This window comes from Hemiscyllium ocellatum, chromosome 44 (assembly GCF_020745735.1).
Source record: "Hemiscyllium ocellatum isolate sHemOce1 chromosome 44, sHemOce1.pat.X.cur, whole genome shotgun sequence".
NCBI lineage: Eukaryota > Metazoa > Chordata > Chondrichthyes > Orectolobiformes > Hemiscylliidae > Hemiscyllium > Hemiscyllium ocellatum.
The window spans coordinates 441,314-457,462 of NC_083444.1; the positions used below are offsets into that span (position 1 = coordinate 441,314).

Here is a 16,149-nt window from a genome sequence, read left to right on the forward strand (position 1 = left end):
AGGAGGAGGAGGAGGAGGAAGAAGAAAAAAAAAAAGGGGGGGGGGGGGGGGGGGGGGAAGAGAAAGAGGGGGTTCTCCCTTGGTAGAGAGCAATGGTCTCAGGTAGACTCTAAGCAAGAACTGATCATTTTTGATAAGTGGGCAATTTCTTTTCAAAGTGATGAAATTGATGCATTTTATAACTTGTTAGGCATATTTAAATTTGATGGTATTCAAATGAAGCATCGCAAAACATGTTATAAGGGGGCAATTCATATTTCCCTAAAATTCTGTTGTAAGAAAGCTGATTGATGGCTACCCCATCCAATAGGTTATGGTGCATCGCCAACAGAAGTGGAACCCGGTCAAGAGCACATCCCATACTTGCAAACCAAGGCACATTAGCGAGAGAGCCAGAGAGCCAATAGCTGGTCAGATTTGGAGATGACCAACATGGAAGGCATTGCAAACGTGATGCAGGAGGGCATCACAGCTGCCATGGTTAAAGGCAGTTAACCTCAAGTGAGATTACAGCATCTCATTTGCCATATTTAAACTAGTCTAATAGTAGAGTGAAAGCAATTGTTCATGCTCAAGATTTAGCTTTATTCAATTGCAGTTTAGTTTTTTTTCCTAAAAACAGTTAAGGCAGTAATAAAGGGTACAAAAGTGAACATAATGGGAAGATTTTACATTTAATGATTGCAAATTACATCAATAACACATTGATTTTTGCAGGCAAAATGTGTACACTTGAGAGAACACAATCTCCCAGTGGCAACAGTGAGGTCGACCAGCAATCAAATAGAAACTTCACAACTAGACTTTGTTCTCAACCAGGTGATTAACTGTGCATTGAAGACATTCAAGTAACTGGGGTCCTTTTAACTCAATGTTTGCAGCTTCTATGAAGAGTAGTGCTGAGAGAGAAAAAAAAAGCACAAGATTAGGACATAAAGCTGGTACTCTCAATCTTTAAAGACAAAACCACAGATCACTTTCTCTCCCCCCCCCCCCCCCCCCCCCCCAAGAGTAAAAACCAACAATAATCATAGTGCAGGTGCCAAGCCTCTCGCAGAGAGAGAGTGGGGTATATGACCTGCCTATCCTTTACCTTAACCACAGCAAAAACGTTGTGGTGTTAGAACGATGACTGAAATTCACAAGACTGCCACGAGATAACCTAAAGTGAAGGATAATTATTACAGTGATACACTTTGAAAGGGGAAAGGGGAAAGGAATGCTTCTGGAAAGTTTCTATTCCATCTTCATTCAAAACTAAAGTCAAACAAATTGTGAAAGTGAAACTCTCCCCACACTGGTCAAATGTATCATTACTCCAGACCATATGTCTGGATTTAATTTTGATAGGTTTCTGTTGATGGACTTAGATTTTGCTACACAGTGCCCACCCAGGGCTGTTTAACTAACTGGGAGGTTGTGTTTTGGAACAATAGATATGCATTGAGGAAGGGTCACTCTACCCAAAAAACATTAAAATCTGCTTTCTCTGGATTGATACAGTCAGTCCAGAGTGTGTTTTTCTAGCAATCCTGTTTTGATTTTAGATTTTCAGCATCTGCAGTTCTTTAGCATTTTGTAAGGTGGGTTCCATACAAGTCAAACAAAATCCATGTTTATTATCTTCCCTTATTTGTAAGGCCCTCCACCATGACCCCATTGAAGCTCAGAACCCTCAAAAAAAAGGATTTTTCTGATATTTCTACTGCACTGATTTCTTGAACTGTGTCTTCAAGTAGTCTATCTTCCAGGTCTTAGTCCTTCAACACCACAATTAAAAAAAAAAGAGTACCCCTGATATCTTTCATACCCGAAGAGAATCAGTCTAGTCTACCCTTGGACTTTTCATTCTTTCAAACACCTGTCACCTCACAACAAGGCCCCATCTACAGCGAGATGGGTGCGCTCTGAACCTAATACTCTGCAAGTGGTCATCCAGAATTTCTCAGCTTAAAAAAAAACATTTCCACCCTTTTATATTAGGAACACAGGAAATAGGAAGCCATTCAACACATCCCAAAGAGACTGTAGTAGATCATCTCCATACCCCTCAGCATCCAGAATTCTATTTACTATTAATCTCTATCTTCAACATTGATAAAAATCAGACTTCCACAGTCCCCAGATTGCAAACAATTCACCATTCTGAAGAAAATCCACAAAATCAAGGAAGTATTCGTACAGAAGGAGGCAGTTCTGCCCATCAGGCCTCCTCCAATTGTATTCTCCAGTGCCAATCACTTCTACCCTGATCATCCAATGCCCTTAAATGCATCTACCACATTTCCAGGCAGTTTCTTCCGGACCAGAACTAAATATTGAGAAAGGAAGGTTTCTCATCTCAGTCTTACATTATACACATTGTAATTCTATAATAACACAGGATCCAATCTGCAGCAGAGGCCTCAATGAGACCCATCAGAACCACCAAAATATAACATATCTACTGGATTTCCTTTGTCAAACATTAGCTTCCTTTTCCTAAAGCCATTTTGATAGTCCAACTTTGCCTTTGTGGAGAACAGATTCATCTTCCTTACAACAGAGATCATAACAGATTTGCCATTTTCCATCTCACCCTCCTCCTCCAGGTTACAGAGGGACATGGATAAGCTGCAGGGCTTGGTTGAGAGGTGGCAAATAGAGTTTAATGCAGAAAAGTGAGGTGATGCACATTGGAAGGAGCAACAGTAATGCAGGATACTGCACCACTGGCAAGATTCTTGGTAGTGTAGATGAACAGAGAGCTGTCGATGTCCATGTACATCGATCCCTGAAAGTCACCATCCAGATTGATAGGGTTAAGGAGGCATGCAGTGGGATAGCTTTTATTGGTAGAGGAATCAAGTTTCAGAGCCACAAGGTCATGCTGCAGCTGTATAAGACTCTGGTGCAGCTGCACTTGGAGTATTGCATACAGCTCTGGTCACCAGATTATAAGGAGGATGTGGAAGCTTTGGTTCAGAGGAGTTTTAAAAGGATGTTGCCTGGTCTGGAGGGCAGGTCTTACAAGGAAAGGCTGAGGGACTGGAGGCTGTTTTCATTAGAGAAACAAAGGTTGGGAAGAGACTTTATTGAGACATACAAGATAATCGAGAGAGTTATATCAGGTGGTCAGTGAGAGCCTTTTTTCCTTGGTGATGGCTAGTACAAGGGGACAAAGCTTTAAAAAAAAAATGGAGGGGTGATAGATATGGGACAGAGGTCTTTTTTTTAAAAAACTCAATAGTAGGGGGCATGGAATGCACTGCCTACAACAGTAGTAGACTCGCCAACTTTAAGAGGGCATTTAAACAATAATTGGATAAACTATGGATGATAATGGAATAGTGTAGGATAGATGGGCTTCAGATTGTTGTGCTGACCTGTGGAATTATCATGGGATGTAGGGCCTGTACTACACTGCAATAGTGGGGAGTGAAATTGGTCTTCATGTATCAACAAACCTTTCCAGATTCTACACCATTCTGAAAGACAGCCTTTGGCAGACTGGTCAGTAAAGCTGGTGATCTGAGGAACATTTGATAAGATTAGATTACTTACAGTGTGGAAACAGGCCCTTCGGCCCAACAAGTCCACACCGACCCGCCGAAGCGCAACCCACCCATACCCCTACATTTACCCCTTACCTAACACTACAGACAATTTAGCATGGCCAATTCACCTGACCCGCACATCTTTGGACTGTGGGAGGAAACCGGAGTACCCGGAGGAAACCCACGCAGACACGGAGAGAACATGCAAACTCCACACAGTCAGTCACCCGAGGCGGGAATTGAACCCAGGTCTCTGGTGCTGTGAGGCAGCAGTGCTAACCACTGTGCCACCATGCCACCCACCTGGAGCCAAAATACAAAAAAGCCTACAAGGGCTTTTTTTTTTTTAAAAAGAACAAAGTTCCCTTCTGGCGGGATTCTGTCGAGCCAGGTGAGTGATTTGGAATAGCGATGAAGTGGCTTAAATGTAGAGGCACAATAAAAAAGTTTGATACCAAAAGTCAGGTGTATGTTTTACATTGTTAAAAAAAAGGACAAGTCAGCTGGGCACAAAGTCTTACAGAAAGGATAAAATCTCAGCATTTCAAAATCCACAAAACCAAGTGGTGCACATGGTATCATGTAGGGGGAAAAACCTGACTGACTCGAATCGTTTGGAACGGTGCATTGAAGAGAGGGGACCAGTGCATGTAATATTTGTATCTCTGTGTGCGGTATCTCTCCAAGTTCTACACAAAAGTTAAAAAGCTCATTGTATTGGGGCTAGGATGTTAGTGTGGGTACAAGATTGTCCTATTAGTTAGCCACAATGGGGACAGCAGTGGTGATGCTGTTTTGCTGTAACTAGTGGAGTAACCTTTATCAGATGGAAGTGCATACAAAAGTAAGAGGTTTTGCTAAGACTACCTAGCACTAGTCAGACCTCAGCTGGAATACTGTGGAGTTATACTGATAGAGTTATATAAAGAAGGTTCATTTGGCCGATACCGGGAATGGTTTTACAATGAGAAGTTGAGTAGGTTGGGCCTGTACCATTGGGATTCAGAAAGATGGAGGTGACCTTTCTGAAACACAACATTCAGAAGGGAATTGACAGGGAGATGTGGAGAGGTTGTTTTCCCTCATGGGAGAGTCTGAACTAGAGGGTTATAATCTCAGATGTAGGTGTCAGCCATTTAGAGATTAAGAAAGGAGGAATTTATTCTCAGAGGGGAGTGAACATGTGAAATTGTGGTAGCAAACAGTCCTTGGGAAGTCAGGAGGTGCTGGCTACAGAATTTCTAACTTGCCCTTTAAGCCAAAAGCACTTGTTAATCCAGTTCACAGCAGCCTGCATATCAGCACCAGGGGCTTCTGCCATGACACTGGCTGGAGATAGTCATTATTGACCATGATTGTCCTGTGCTTTGCCTGGTCAGTCAGTCAAGCATTTCCTTGTTGTTAGAGGTTGCAACATCATCTTAAATTCAGCTTGGTGTTTGCACCAAGATAAATGAAGTCGAGAGCCAAACAGCCCTGGTGGAACTCCTAGGAGAAAAGAACTGCAGATGCTGGAAATCAAATTGCTGATCAAGCTCAGCAGGTCTGGTAGCATCCGAGAAGAGAAATCAGTTAACGTTTTGGATCCAGAACCCCTTCCTCAGTTGTGATGACGGGTCACTAGAGCAGAAACATTAACACTGATTGTTGATTTCACTTCCCAGATGCAGCTAGACCTGCTGAGCTTTTCCAACAGTTTCTGGTGGAACCCATACTGAGCTCACCAACTTTCACATGTTACACTTTCACCCAGTCTCCTATAGTCGGTTTTTCCCAGAATTGGATGAAATACATTTCTACTTAAATTAGAATCTGACCCACAAGTGAATTTTGGCATCAGCAGCCACGAACACTTCACGTTAGTGTGCACCTTTGACACATTAGACTCTGGAGAATATAGACAGATGCTTTGCCATGAAGTGAATTAAAAAAAAGTCTTTAATGTATCAAATGACAGCAATGCATCCACATGGAAGCATGCCACTGGCTCTCACATTGTGGGATTGGATGAACAAAGTCAAAACCAGGGAGTGGGTAAACTAAACCAGAGTGCACACACTGCAGTGATCGAGAGGAATCTCACCAACTCCTTAATGACAATAAGGAGAGGTCAATAAATGCTAGTCTCAGGAAGATCATTTAAAAGAGTCACAGCCAGGACTCAGGCTTTTATAAATGAGCTGTTAAAGTTCTGGTGACTGCCATAATTCCCCATACAGCCAATCATACAATGTTTTAAATAAACTTTAGGAATGAATATTCTCAAGAATCTACATTGTCACAAAAGGATTGCCCAATTGCTACAAGTTACAGCATAATTCTTCAAAAAGTGAAATCCTTCAGAAATCTAAACAAAAGAAACTTAATGTTCAGCACTTACCTGTGACTGTTTTGTGAACTACTGCAGAGACTTTCGTGTCCCCTTTAGCAGATATGGTTAGCCACTTCCAATCATTACCACAGCTTTGTTCATATTCAGCCACAACAAAAGTATATTTTTTATCCCCCAGCTGGATTCCGCACTGCTGTAAAGTCGAAAGATCACCCAGCAACGCTCCAACTTGCTGAGACTGAAACACATTTAAATAGAAAGAGAATTTAATTTAACAAAGAGGAATACTTAGTAATTAGCAGTTACCAGGACCGACTGAATAACTTGCAGATCATTTCAGGGAACATCTCTGGGATACCCTCAATCAACTCCACCACCCTGTGGCCAAACACCAACTCCCCCTCTGTCAAGGGCATGCAGGTCTTGGGCCTCCTCTATTGCCACACTTTAACCACCTGGAGGAAGGACACCTCATATTCCACCTTGGGACCCTCCAACCGCATGGGATCAATTTGGATTTCAACAGTTTCTTCACTTCCCCTGCCCCCACATTATGCCAGTCCTAAGCCTCCAACTCAGCACCACCCTCTTCATCTATCCATTTTCCTTCCTACCCTATCACCTTTGCCTACCTCCTCTTTCCTCTCTTTTCACCCCCCCCCCAAAACATATCACATTCCCAGCAACATTCCACACCCCCCTCAAAATCTTCCTCCCATTTATCTCAGCACCCCCACCCCTTCCCACAGCCTCATTCCTGATGAAGGGCTTATGCCTGGAACAAATTCTCCTGCTCCTCAGATGCTGCCTGACCTGCTGTGCTTTTCCAGCAACACACTCTCCATTCTAAAGACAGCCGAATACTGAAACAACTTCTACTGCCGTCGTGTGCTTTAGGAATGCAAGAAGCCAGGACTATATTCAGAACAAAGATGGTCAACATAAGTGCACATTTAAAAAGCAACTCGTGAGTTTTTCAAGGTGGGGGTAGGGAAAAAAAAGAGTTGGGCAAAAAAAAGGGACAAGAATAAAGAACAATACTTTGGTCCACTTAGTCTGTGCCAACACATTTTGCCCAGCATACTGAAACCCCTTTTCACGTACAGGATCTGTATCCCTCTACATGCTTCCTATTCACATATTCATCCAAGTGATTCTTGAATGCGGTTACCGTTACCGGGCAAGGTGGTGGACGCAGAAATGCATTCCAGGCACTCACCATCCTGAAGAGAAAAAGAAATCCCTCACACAGAAAATAAACCCAAGTCTAGCCAACCTTCTGTCATAGCTAGAAATTACCACAGACCAGGCAACATCCCGATAAAGCTTTTCTGTACTTACTCCATAGTGTCCACATCTTTCTGGTAGTGGTGACTGCACCACAATGCAACATCCCAAGTGTGGTCTAACAAAAGTTTAATAAAGCTACAGTATAACTTGCTTATCATCTTTGTACTCAATACCCCTTCCAATGAAGGCAAGAATATCATAGGCCTTTTACTCTCTTACCTACCTGCACAGCCACCTTCAGGAGATCTGTGGAGCTGCAGACCCAGACCGCTCTGCATGTCAACACTAATTTTCACTTGTATTTGGTGTTTTTGTTTTGGAAGGTCAACTTAATTTGTCCAGATTAAACTCCATCTGCCGTTTATCTGCCCACACCTCCAACTGATCTGTCCTACAGCATACTCCTCACTATCTGCAACTCCAGACCTTGTGTCCACCAATTTACTAATTAGACCAGTTACATTTTCCTCCAAATTCATCTATATAGAGCATGAACACCAGAGATCCCAACACTGATCCTGGTTCAACACTATTAGGCAAAACCCTACATTCCAAAAAGCATTCTTCACTGTTACCATCCATCTCCTTTGACAGACCTGGTTCTATATCCATTTTGCCAGCTTACCCAGATACCATGTGACTTCATCTTTTCTAGTCTGCTACAAAGCAAGGGCTCCTCAAAAGCTTTACTGAAGACAAAAAAACCCAAGCACTTTTCCCTCAAATCACCCCCTCCTCAAAAAACCCAAATCAAGTGGGTGAGGCGTGACCTTCCCACAAAAAGCTGTTGCTTGCTAACGAAATTTTAAAAACAAAAACATAAAGTACAAGTTAGGCTGGGGCAGTTTTCCTTTTTAAAAAAAAAAGAAAAAAAAGGAGCCGCAAGACCAATTTTCTGGGTCTGTAGATTGTTATGCCTTTACTAGGGTGTTGTACACTTCCTGTCAGATGTAGGATAGTTGTTATGTCATTGATAATTATGTCTGCAGGAAGTGTCTTTGGTTGCAAATCCTATCATATTGCATGGATCAGTTGGAGCCGCAGTTAGAGGCAACGAAGAATTGACAGGAGCGAGGGGGTGTGATGTATGACAGTTACAGGCAGGAAGAAAAACGTCACAAATACAGTCAGGGAGATCGGTTACCTCCCAGAAAAGGTAGGAAGGGTAGGAGGGTAGTACAGGAGTCGCCTGTGGCTATCCCCACCTTAAACAAGTCTGCTGTTTTGGAAAATGTAGGGGTGATGGACTGTAAGTGAAATGTAACAAAAACAGCCAAGTTTCTGGTACAGACACTGGTTAGAACATAGAACAGTACAGGCCCTCAATATTTTTAATTCAACTCCAACATCAGACTAACCTACATACCCTTTGTCATAATATCTTCTATGTGCATATCCAAGAGTTGCTTAAATGTCCCGAGTGAATCTGACTATCACCACTGCTGGCAGTTCATCCCATGCACCCATCACTCGAGAGAGCCTACCTCAAACATTTCCCCTAACCCTGGGATGGAGCACCCCTGTCTGGTGATGGTTGTGTGGTGTCCAGTTGGGGAACACTTCAGTCACAGACACTCAGCCTGGAATCTTCGGGTGACTTTCCTCCAAGGTGGATTTCAGGCTATGCAACAGAGTGGCTGATCAGAGGGCTATAGTCAGGTTTGGTCCCCATGAGGGGAGCCTCAACTAGGACCTTTGGTTCATGTCACACAAGTGACCCCACTATACCACACACACACTTAAAATTCCATCACACTCACTTAACAAGCATGCACACACAGACATCTGTGGGGTGAATTTGTATTTGCAGATACATTCTACTTTGCTCAAAAGCACACAACTTGCAGGTGGGCAATGCAGGCAGGCAGACACAGTCAGAGATGTACAGCACAGAAACAGACCCACCACTCCAATTCTTCCATGCTACCCAAATATCCCAATCTAATCCCATTTGCCAGCACTTGGCCCATATCCCTCCAAACCCTTCCTATTCATATGCCCATCCAAATGCCTTTTAAAATGTTCAATTGTACCAGCCTCCAACACTTCCTCTGGCAGCTCATTCCATACACGTACCACCTTCTGGAAAAGTTGACCCTTAGGTCTTTTATATCTTTCCCCTTAAACCCATGCCCTCTAGTTCTAGACTCCCCCCACCCCAGGGGGAACACCTTACCTCTTTATCCCCTCATGATTTTTTTTTAAACAATATAAACCTCTACAAGATCACCCCTCAGCCTCTGATGCTCCAGGGAAAACAGCCCCTGCCTGTTCAGCCTCTCCCCAATTGCTGAAATCCTCTGACCTTGGCAACATCTTTAAATCTTTTCCGAGCCCTTTCAAGTTTCACAACATCCTCTGATCAGAAGGAGACCTAAGCTGCACAGTGTTCCAAAGTGGCCTAACCAATGTCCTGTACAGCTGCAACATGACCTCCCAACTCCTGTACTCCATACTGGACAATAAAGGAAAGCATACCAAACGTGCTATATTCCTGATGAAGGGCTTTTGCCCGAAAGGTCGATTTTCCTGCTCCTCGGATGCTGCCTGACCTGCTGTGCTTTTCCAGCACCACACTAATCTAGACTCTGGTTTCCAGTATCTGCAGTCATTGTTTTTAAACCTAGCCTTCTTCACTATCCTATCTACCTGCGACTCCACTTTCAAGGAGCTATGAATCTGCACTCCAAGGTCTCTTTGTTCAGCAACACTCCCCAGGACTTTACCATTAAGCCCTGCTAAGATTTGCTTTCCCAAAATGCAGCACCTCACATTTACCCAAGTTAAACTCCATCTGCCATTTCAGGTAGACCCGAAAAAAAAAACCAGTATTTTTTAAAAATAGGAAAAAAAGTTTCTTTTTTTAAAAAAAAAGTGAAGAAATAGTACCAGAACAAAGATCACCAAAACTAAAGAGAGGAGATCATTAGGACAGGGAAAGCTTCAGTTCAGATCACAGTTTCAACTAATGTCTTTTGTTTTAGAATAAGAGCCAAGACACAGACACTCAATTAGGGGGTGATGGGCATCAGCAACATGCAAGAGACCAGAATCTACAGGAACAGATCTCAGACAGAACATCAATCTAAGAAGTGTTATTAAATCAAAGTGAGAAAGGAGGATGAAAATGGTAGATTTAAAACATTGGTAGAAAGACCAAAGCAAGGAAAAGGGGTGACAACAGAACCAGCCCTGGAGCTTCAATGACTATTCAATTGTTTCCTCCTCGTTCATATCAACATCATATTTCAGATATCTGTGTAAACTGCAGCATTTACCTCTGCACTCCTCCAGCAGTCCCTTATCCAGCCTTTCATTAAACATTGGATGCAGCCTCCAACTCCATTTTCAAATCGGCCAATTCTGTCCAACTACGACCCTTACCCATCCCAAGAAAACCGCCAGCCCACAGCCTCACCTAACTCTGGGCCTCTATTTCAAACAGGCCCAGTCAGTCATTTTCAGGAAATGGGATCTTATCCAGGTTCTGACTCATTATGGTCTAGATCAGGTGACTTTGTCAGTCAGTCACATAGAGGCTCTTGTACAAATCATGCTGGGATCCCACAAAGAAAGAAAGTTTGGATAACATCAAAAGTGCAAGATGTCAGGTCTACTTCAAAACCGGATTGACCGAAATCTCCACAGAAGTCCCACCTTCTCAACCTCTCCCTCTGTCTTGCTGCATTTGACAGTGAACCGCTTTAATATCTGAAGCGTCATGTATTATGCAGTGTTCAGCACCATCAGCTAACATCCCCACTTCGGACCTTCTGATGGCGGGAACGTCATTGATGAAGCAGCTGAAGGTGGTTGGGCCTAGGACACTCCCCTGAGGGACTCCTGCAGAGATGGCCTGGAGCTGAGGTGACTGACCCTCCAACCACAAGATTAGCATGGTGCTGGAAACACACAGCATCCAAGGAGCAGGAAGCCTGACCTCCAACCACATCTGCCTGGTGTGCGCCAGGTATGATGTAGTTGACAGTTTACCACCTCCCCCCCCCACCCCCATTCCAGGTTTGTGATTACAAGACTGCTCCCAATCAGTCAATCCTCAAAAATCAGCAACTCCTCTGTTCTTCAGAGAAGCACAAAGCAGCCATGGAGGCATACAGTGGAAACAGACCACTCAAACGCATCCTTGCTGACCAGCTTTCTCAAAGTCTGCATTTAGTACATATCATAAAGAAAAAACTTTTGCTATTCACATAGCTGCCCAAATGTCTTAACGTTCTCACTGTATCCTCATCCACCACTTCCTCCAGCAATTTATTTCACTTGCATACCATCCTGTGGTGAGAACGTGGCCCCTCAGATGCTTTTTAAAAATCTCTTCCTCCTGACCTTAAAGATATTCCCTCTAGATTTCATGGAAGCCCAGTGTGGAAACAGGTCACTCAGCCCATGGAGTCCAGTGATCCTCTGAACAACATCCCACCCAGTCTCACTCTTACCCTCTGTTTGCAACCCAATCCGTTTTATGGCTAATCCACCCAACCTACGATTGAGGTGGTGGGAGTGTTGGACTGGGATGGACAAAGGTTAAAAAAATCACAACATCAGGTTATAGTCCCACAGGTTTACCAGGTAGACAAAAGGAACAGTGCTCCAAAGCTAGTACTTTCAAATAAACCTGTTGGTGTTGTGATTTTTAAAATTTTGTCCACCTAACCCAAGCATCCCCAGACACCATGGGCAATTTAGCATGACCAATCCGCTCTAATCTGCGTATCTTTGACACTGTGGGAGGATACCCGAGCACCCAGAGGAAACGAATACACTCACAGGGAGAATGTGTGTGCAAACTCCATAGTCTTCCAAGGGTGGAAGTGAATCTGCGTCCCTGATGCTGTGAGGCAGCAGCTGCTAACCACTGTGCTACCCTTTGAACTCCCCAATCTTGGGGGATAAGTATTACCTCTCTATGCCCCACGTGATTTTAAAAAGCCTCTAGAAGAGATGGTCACCCTTCAACCTCCTACACTCCAGTAGAAAGCGAACCAGCCTATCCTTCTAATTCAAACCCTCCATTCCTGATAACATCCTGGTAAATCTTTTCTGACCCCTTGCCAATTTAATAATATCCTTCCTATAGCAGGGCTACCGGAACTGCACACAATACTAAAAAAAAGAAATACAGCACAGAAGCCACCACTTTGATCCTTCAAGCCTATGCCAACCATCATACCCTAACAAAACAGAAATCAAACAAACTTTCTGTCCTTATTTGGTCCATATCTCTTTATTCCCTCCTAGTCACGTAATCATACAGAGGCCTCTTAAAACAATGCCAACGTGCCTGCTTCCACCACCTCTTCAAGAGTGCGTCCCAGTCACCTACCACTCTAGGTAGAAAAAAAAACTTTTCCCCTTCATATTGAGCACTTGCCCCCTTGTAATTGAAATTTACAATGAAACTGAGGAAACCACTTCTGACTAGCCACCCTGTCAACACCTCAATTTTGTAGACCCTTATCAGGTCTCCTCTCACTGCTATGTTTCCAGTGAAAACAATTCTAGTCTTTTGAACATTTCCTCAGATCCAGCATCAAGACCAGGCAACATCCTGGTGAGCTGAAAATGTGTTGCTGGTTAAAGCACAGCAGGTCAGGCAGCATCCTAGGAACAGGAAATTCGACGTTTCGGGCCAGAGCCCTTCATCAGGAATGAGGAGAGGGTGTCCAGCAGGCTAAGATAAAAGGTAGGGAGGAGGGACTTGGGGGAGGGGCGATGGAGATGTGATAGGTGGAAGGAGGTCAAGGTGAGGGTGATAGGCCGGAGTGGGGTGGGGGCGGAGAGGTCAGGAAGAATCCTGGTGAACCTTCTCTGCACTCTCTCCAAAGCTTCCACATCCTTCTGTTTGTGCAGTTTTGGTCACCACATTAATTGGTCTTTGATGGAGAACAGGAGGGGAAAGAGTAGTTAATCTGCCAACCCCCTCAGAAAAGTAAAGTATAATTTAGCAAAACTACGTTGGATCTTGACCAGATAAATTAGTTAATAATGCCAAACATTAAATCGTTTCTGCTGCTTCAAAACACTAGTTTTAAATCAAGATTGTACCACTTATCCCTCAAGCCACAGGAAACAAAAGGTCACAGCTGCTGACCTGAGCACTCAAAAGCAAGTGACATCCCTCAGGGGTCAAACTGGCAACCCCCTGAAAGTACAGGATTCAATTAGGGGGGGGGGGGAAATAATTCAATAAAGCAGCTGCAAGAAGTCACGGCGACTGCACCAGCCAAAAGCAAGCAGTTAACTGGTAGCAGCAAGTCCCACACAAAAACACTGAACAAAGAGCCAACACTTCAAGTAAAGGAGTCTTAAAAGTTATATTGCAGAGCAACAGCCTCAGTCCAACTCGTCCACACTGACTGGATATCCTAATCTGATCCAGTCCCATTGGCTAACATCTGTCAGAACCCTGTTCCAGCACATGCACAGCCCGCTGACTCAAAAAAAATGATTCTGAGTGTGCGTCAGTCTTTGTGGGTCACTCCAGAGGCTGTAATCAGACATGTGGTCTTTCAGCCTCCTGCCCATCCGTGTCAGAGTTATACAGTACAAAGAGACTCTCTGGACCTATTTGTCCATACAGACCAGATATCCTAAATTAATCAAGTCAGATTTGCCAACATTTGGCCTATATCCCTCTAAACCCTTCCTGTTCATATAGCCATTCAGCTGCCTTTAAATGTTGTAACTGTACTAGCCCCCACCACTTCCTCTGGCAGCTCATTACACACACGCACCACCCTCTGTGTGAAAAAGTTGTCCTGAGGCAACTTAAATTCTTTTCCTCGCACCCTAAACATTTGCTACCTTGGAGGGAAAAAAAAGGGCCTTTGCTTTCCTACCTATCCATACTTGGGGATTTTATAAATCTCTAAAAAGGTCAGCCTGCAGCTTCAGACATTCGGGAGAGGGGAGAGAGGGGAGAGAGAGGGGGGGGAGAGAGGGGGGAGGGAAGAAAGAGAGTAGACCCAGCCTATTCAACCTCTCCCTATAGCTCAAAACCAAGTAACAACCATGCAAGTCTTTTCTGAACTCTTTCAAGTCTCACATCATCTTACCTAGAAAAGGGAGACCACAACATTCCAAAAAAAAAAGTGTCCTGCACAGCTACATGACCTCAACTCCTATAAGTAATGCACTGACCAATAAAGGCAGACATGGCAAATGTCCCCTTCACTACCCGGTCATTCACTTTCAAGAAAGCACAAAGCTGTTCACAAAAGGTCTGGTCAGGAACACCCACATCCAAACTAACTGAAGAGAAAAGTAAAATTCAAAGTTAAAAAAAAGTTACATTAATTTCAAATCTTTACACATTAATGTGGTGTTTAATAGTTCATATATTTGAAAGGAAATTGGAAGATCATTAATGTGCAGCTTAGAGCTGCATAAAAGAGCCAGATGTGACCACATTGGAGATGATTAGACAGTATGGCAGCATTGTAAGTAGCTTCATAAAACGGAATCGTTTGGTGGAAAGTTTTGACCAGGCCTTTTCCCCTGAACTCCTGTCCGTGTTACAGTGAAAACAAAGAGGCCTCCTCACTCCAGCTCACTCCCCGAGTCCCAATTTGACGGCTCCGGAATTAAACCGCATCAGAGAGTGACGCTTACTCGCCTCCCAGGGGAGCAGGCACAGCGCCAGCAGGCGGCCACTCAGCCCTTCGGCCCCCCCAGCCCGTGCTGGCCCTGCGGGGCAGCTGATTCGCCACGGGCAGGGGGGAGAGAGAGGAAGTTTTAGCGGAGCCGGAGTGCAGCCCGTCCCTGAGCGGCCTGGGGCCGACACTTTAATCCCCCGGGGGGGGGGGGGGTGAAAGGGAGATGGATTAACTCCCCTCCCCCACCCAGCCACGGGCGGGGCACAGCCTCCAGCCGGAGCCGGGCACTCAACCAGGAAGTACCTCGGGGGGGGGAGAGAGAGACGGAGTGAGGGGGGTGGGGGGAGAGAGACACACACACACACACGGAGAGAGAGAGAGTGTGTGTGAGTGTGAGGGGGGGGAAGAGAGACACACACGGAGTGGGGGGGGGAAGGAAAGAGAGAGAGACGGAGTGGGGGGGGTGGGGAGAAGAGAGACACACAGACGGAGGGAGGGGGGTATAAAAAAAGGGTGGGGGTGGATGAAGAGGTTTCGGTAGATCGCTGAGCCCCCCTCCCTCCTCTCTCCCCTCCCCACCTCCCCCTACCCCTCCCTCTCTCTCTCTCTCTCTCCTGCCCCCCCCTCCCTCTCTCTCCCTCCCTGCCCCCCCCTCCCTCTCTCTCCCTCCCTCCCTGCCCCCCCCTCCCTCTCTCTCCCTCCCCCCCCCTCCCTCTCTCTCCCCCCCCCCCTCCCTCTCTCTCCCTCCCTGCCCCCCCCTCCCTCTCTCTCCCTCCCCCCCCACTCCCTCTCTCTCCCTCCCCCCCCCTCCCTCTCTCTCCCTGCCCCCCCTCCCTCTCTCTCCCTGCCCCACCCAGTCCCGGGAAGTCCAGGGCGGGATTACCGTGATTTTGCTGAAATTGCCGTTGACGGTGGCAGCCCAAACAGATTTACAGACCAGTCCGACAATAGCCACGTCTGCAACACCTGACTTAGCCATCAAACTGTCCACATAGTCCATCCAAGTCATCTTCACCCAGGGAGCAACCAGCTACAACACACCAGAAAGCCTCTCCGTCACTGCACACGCTGCTGTCCTCCTGGGCGGTATATCAATGCAGTGGGTTGGTACACCCCACCTCCAGTGACCGGGCAACAGCCACTCAGTGCTCAGACCCCCCCTCCGACAAATCTACATGTTCCCCATCGCCGCAAATTTCTGAACCAGTTCCTGTTTTGCCTTAAAAGGCAGTGTTGGAGCATTCTGCCAGAGAAACAGAGAGAAATTAGAAAAAAACCGCCAGCAGATTTTTATTTTGGCGGTTTTTCCCCCCTTTGAAACTTCAGAAAACGACAGAACAAAAGCCTGGGCGGGGCGACACGGTTTCAGCCGAGT

The 16,149-nt window shown here is 45.3% G+C and overlaps 1 protein-coding gene across 1 annotated transcript; it reads right to left on the reverse strand.

Annotated features, from left to right (window-relative positions):
* Positions 1-655: 655 nt before the first annotated feature.
* LOC132835257 (profilin-1-like) lies at positions 656-15,872 on the reverse strand. Its single transcript, XM_060854643.1, has 3 exons — positions 15,658-15,872; positions 5,917-6,106; positions 656-899 (listed from the first exon to the last, which is right to left on the reverse strand). The coding sequence occupies exons 1-3, from the start codon at positions 15,781-15,783 to the stop codon at positions 799-801; spliced, it is 417 nt and encodes a 138-aa protein (XP_060710626.1). The 5' UTR covers positions 15,784-15,872; the 3' UTR covers positions 656-798.
* Between the last annotated feature and the right edge of the window lie 277 nt (positions 15,873-16,149).

Excerpts from the sequence above, each read along its gene's own strand:
- LOC132835257 (XM_060854643.1), bottom strand. The coding sequence starts at position 15,783 with ATGACTTGGATGGACTATGTGGACAGTTTGATGGCTAAGTCAGGTGTT. Across the intron at positions 6,107-15,657 it reads GCAATTTCAGCAAAATCACG|TCTCAGCAAGTTGGAGCGTT; the intron begins GTAATCCCGCCC and ends AATGTGTTTCAG. Across the intron at positions 900-5,916 it reads AGTTCACAAAACAGTCACAG|CACTACTCTTCATAGAAGCT; the intron begins GTAAGTGCTGAA and ends TTTCTCTCTCAG.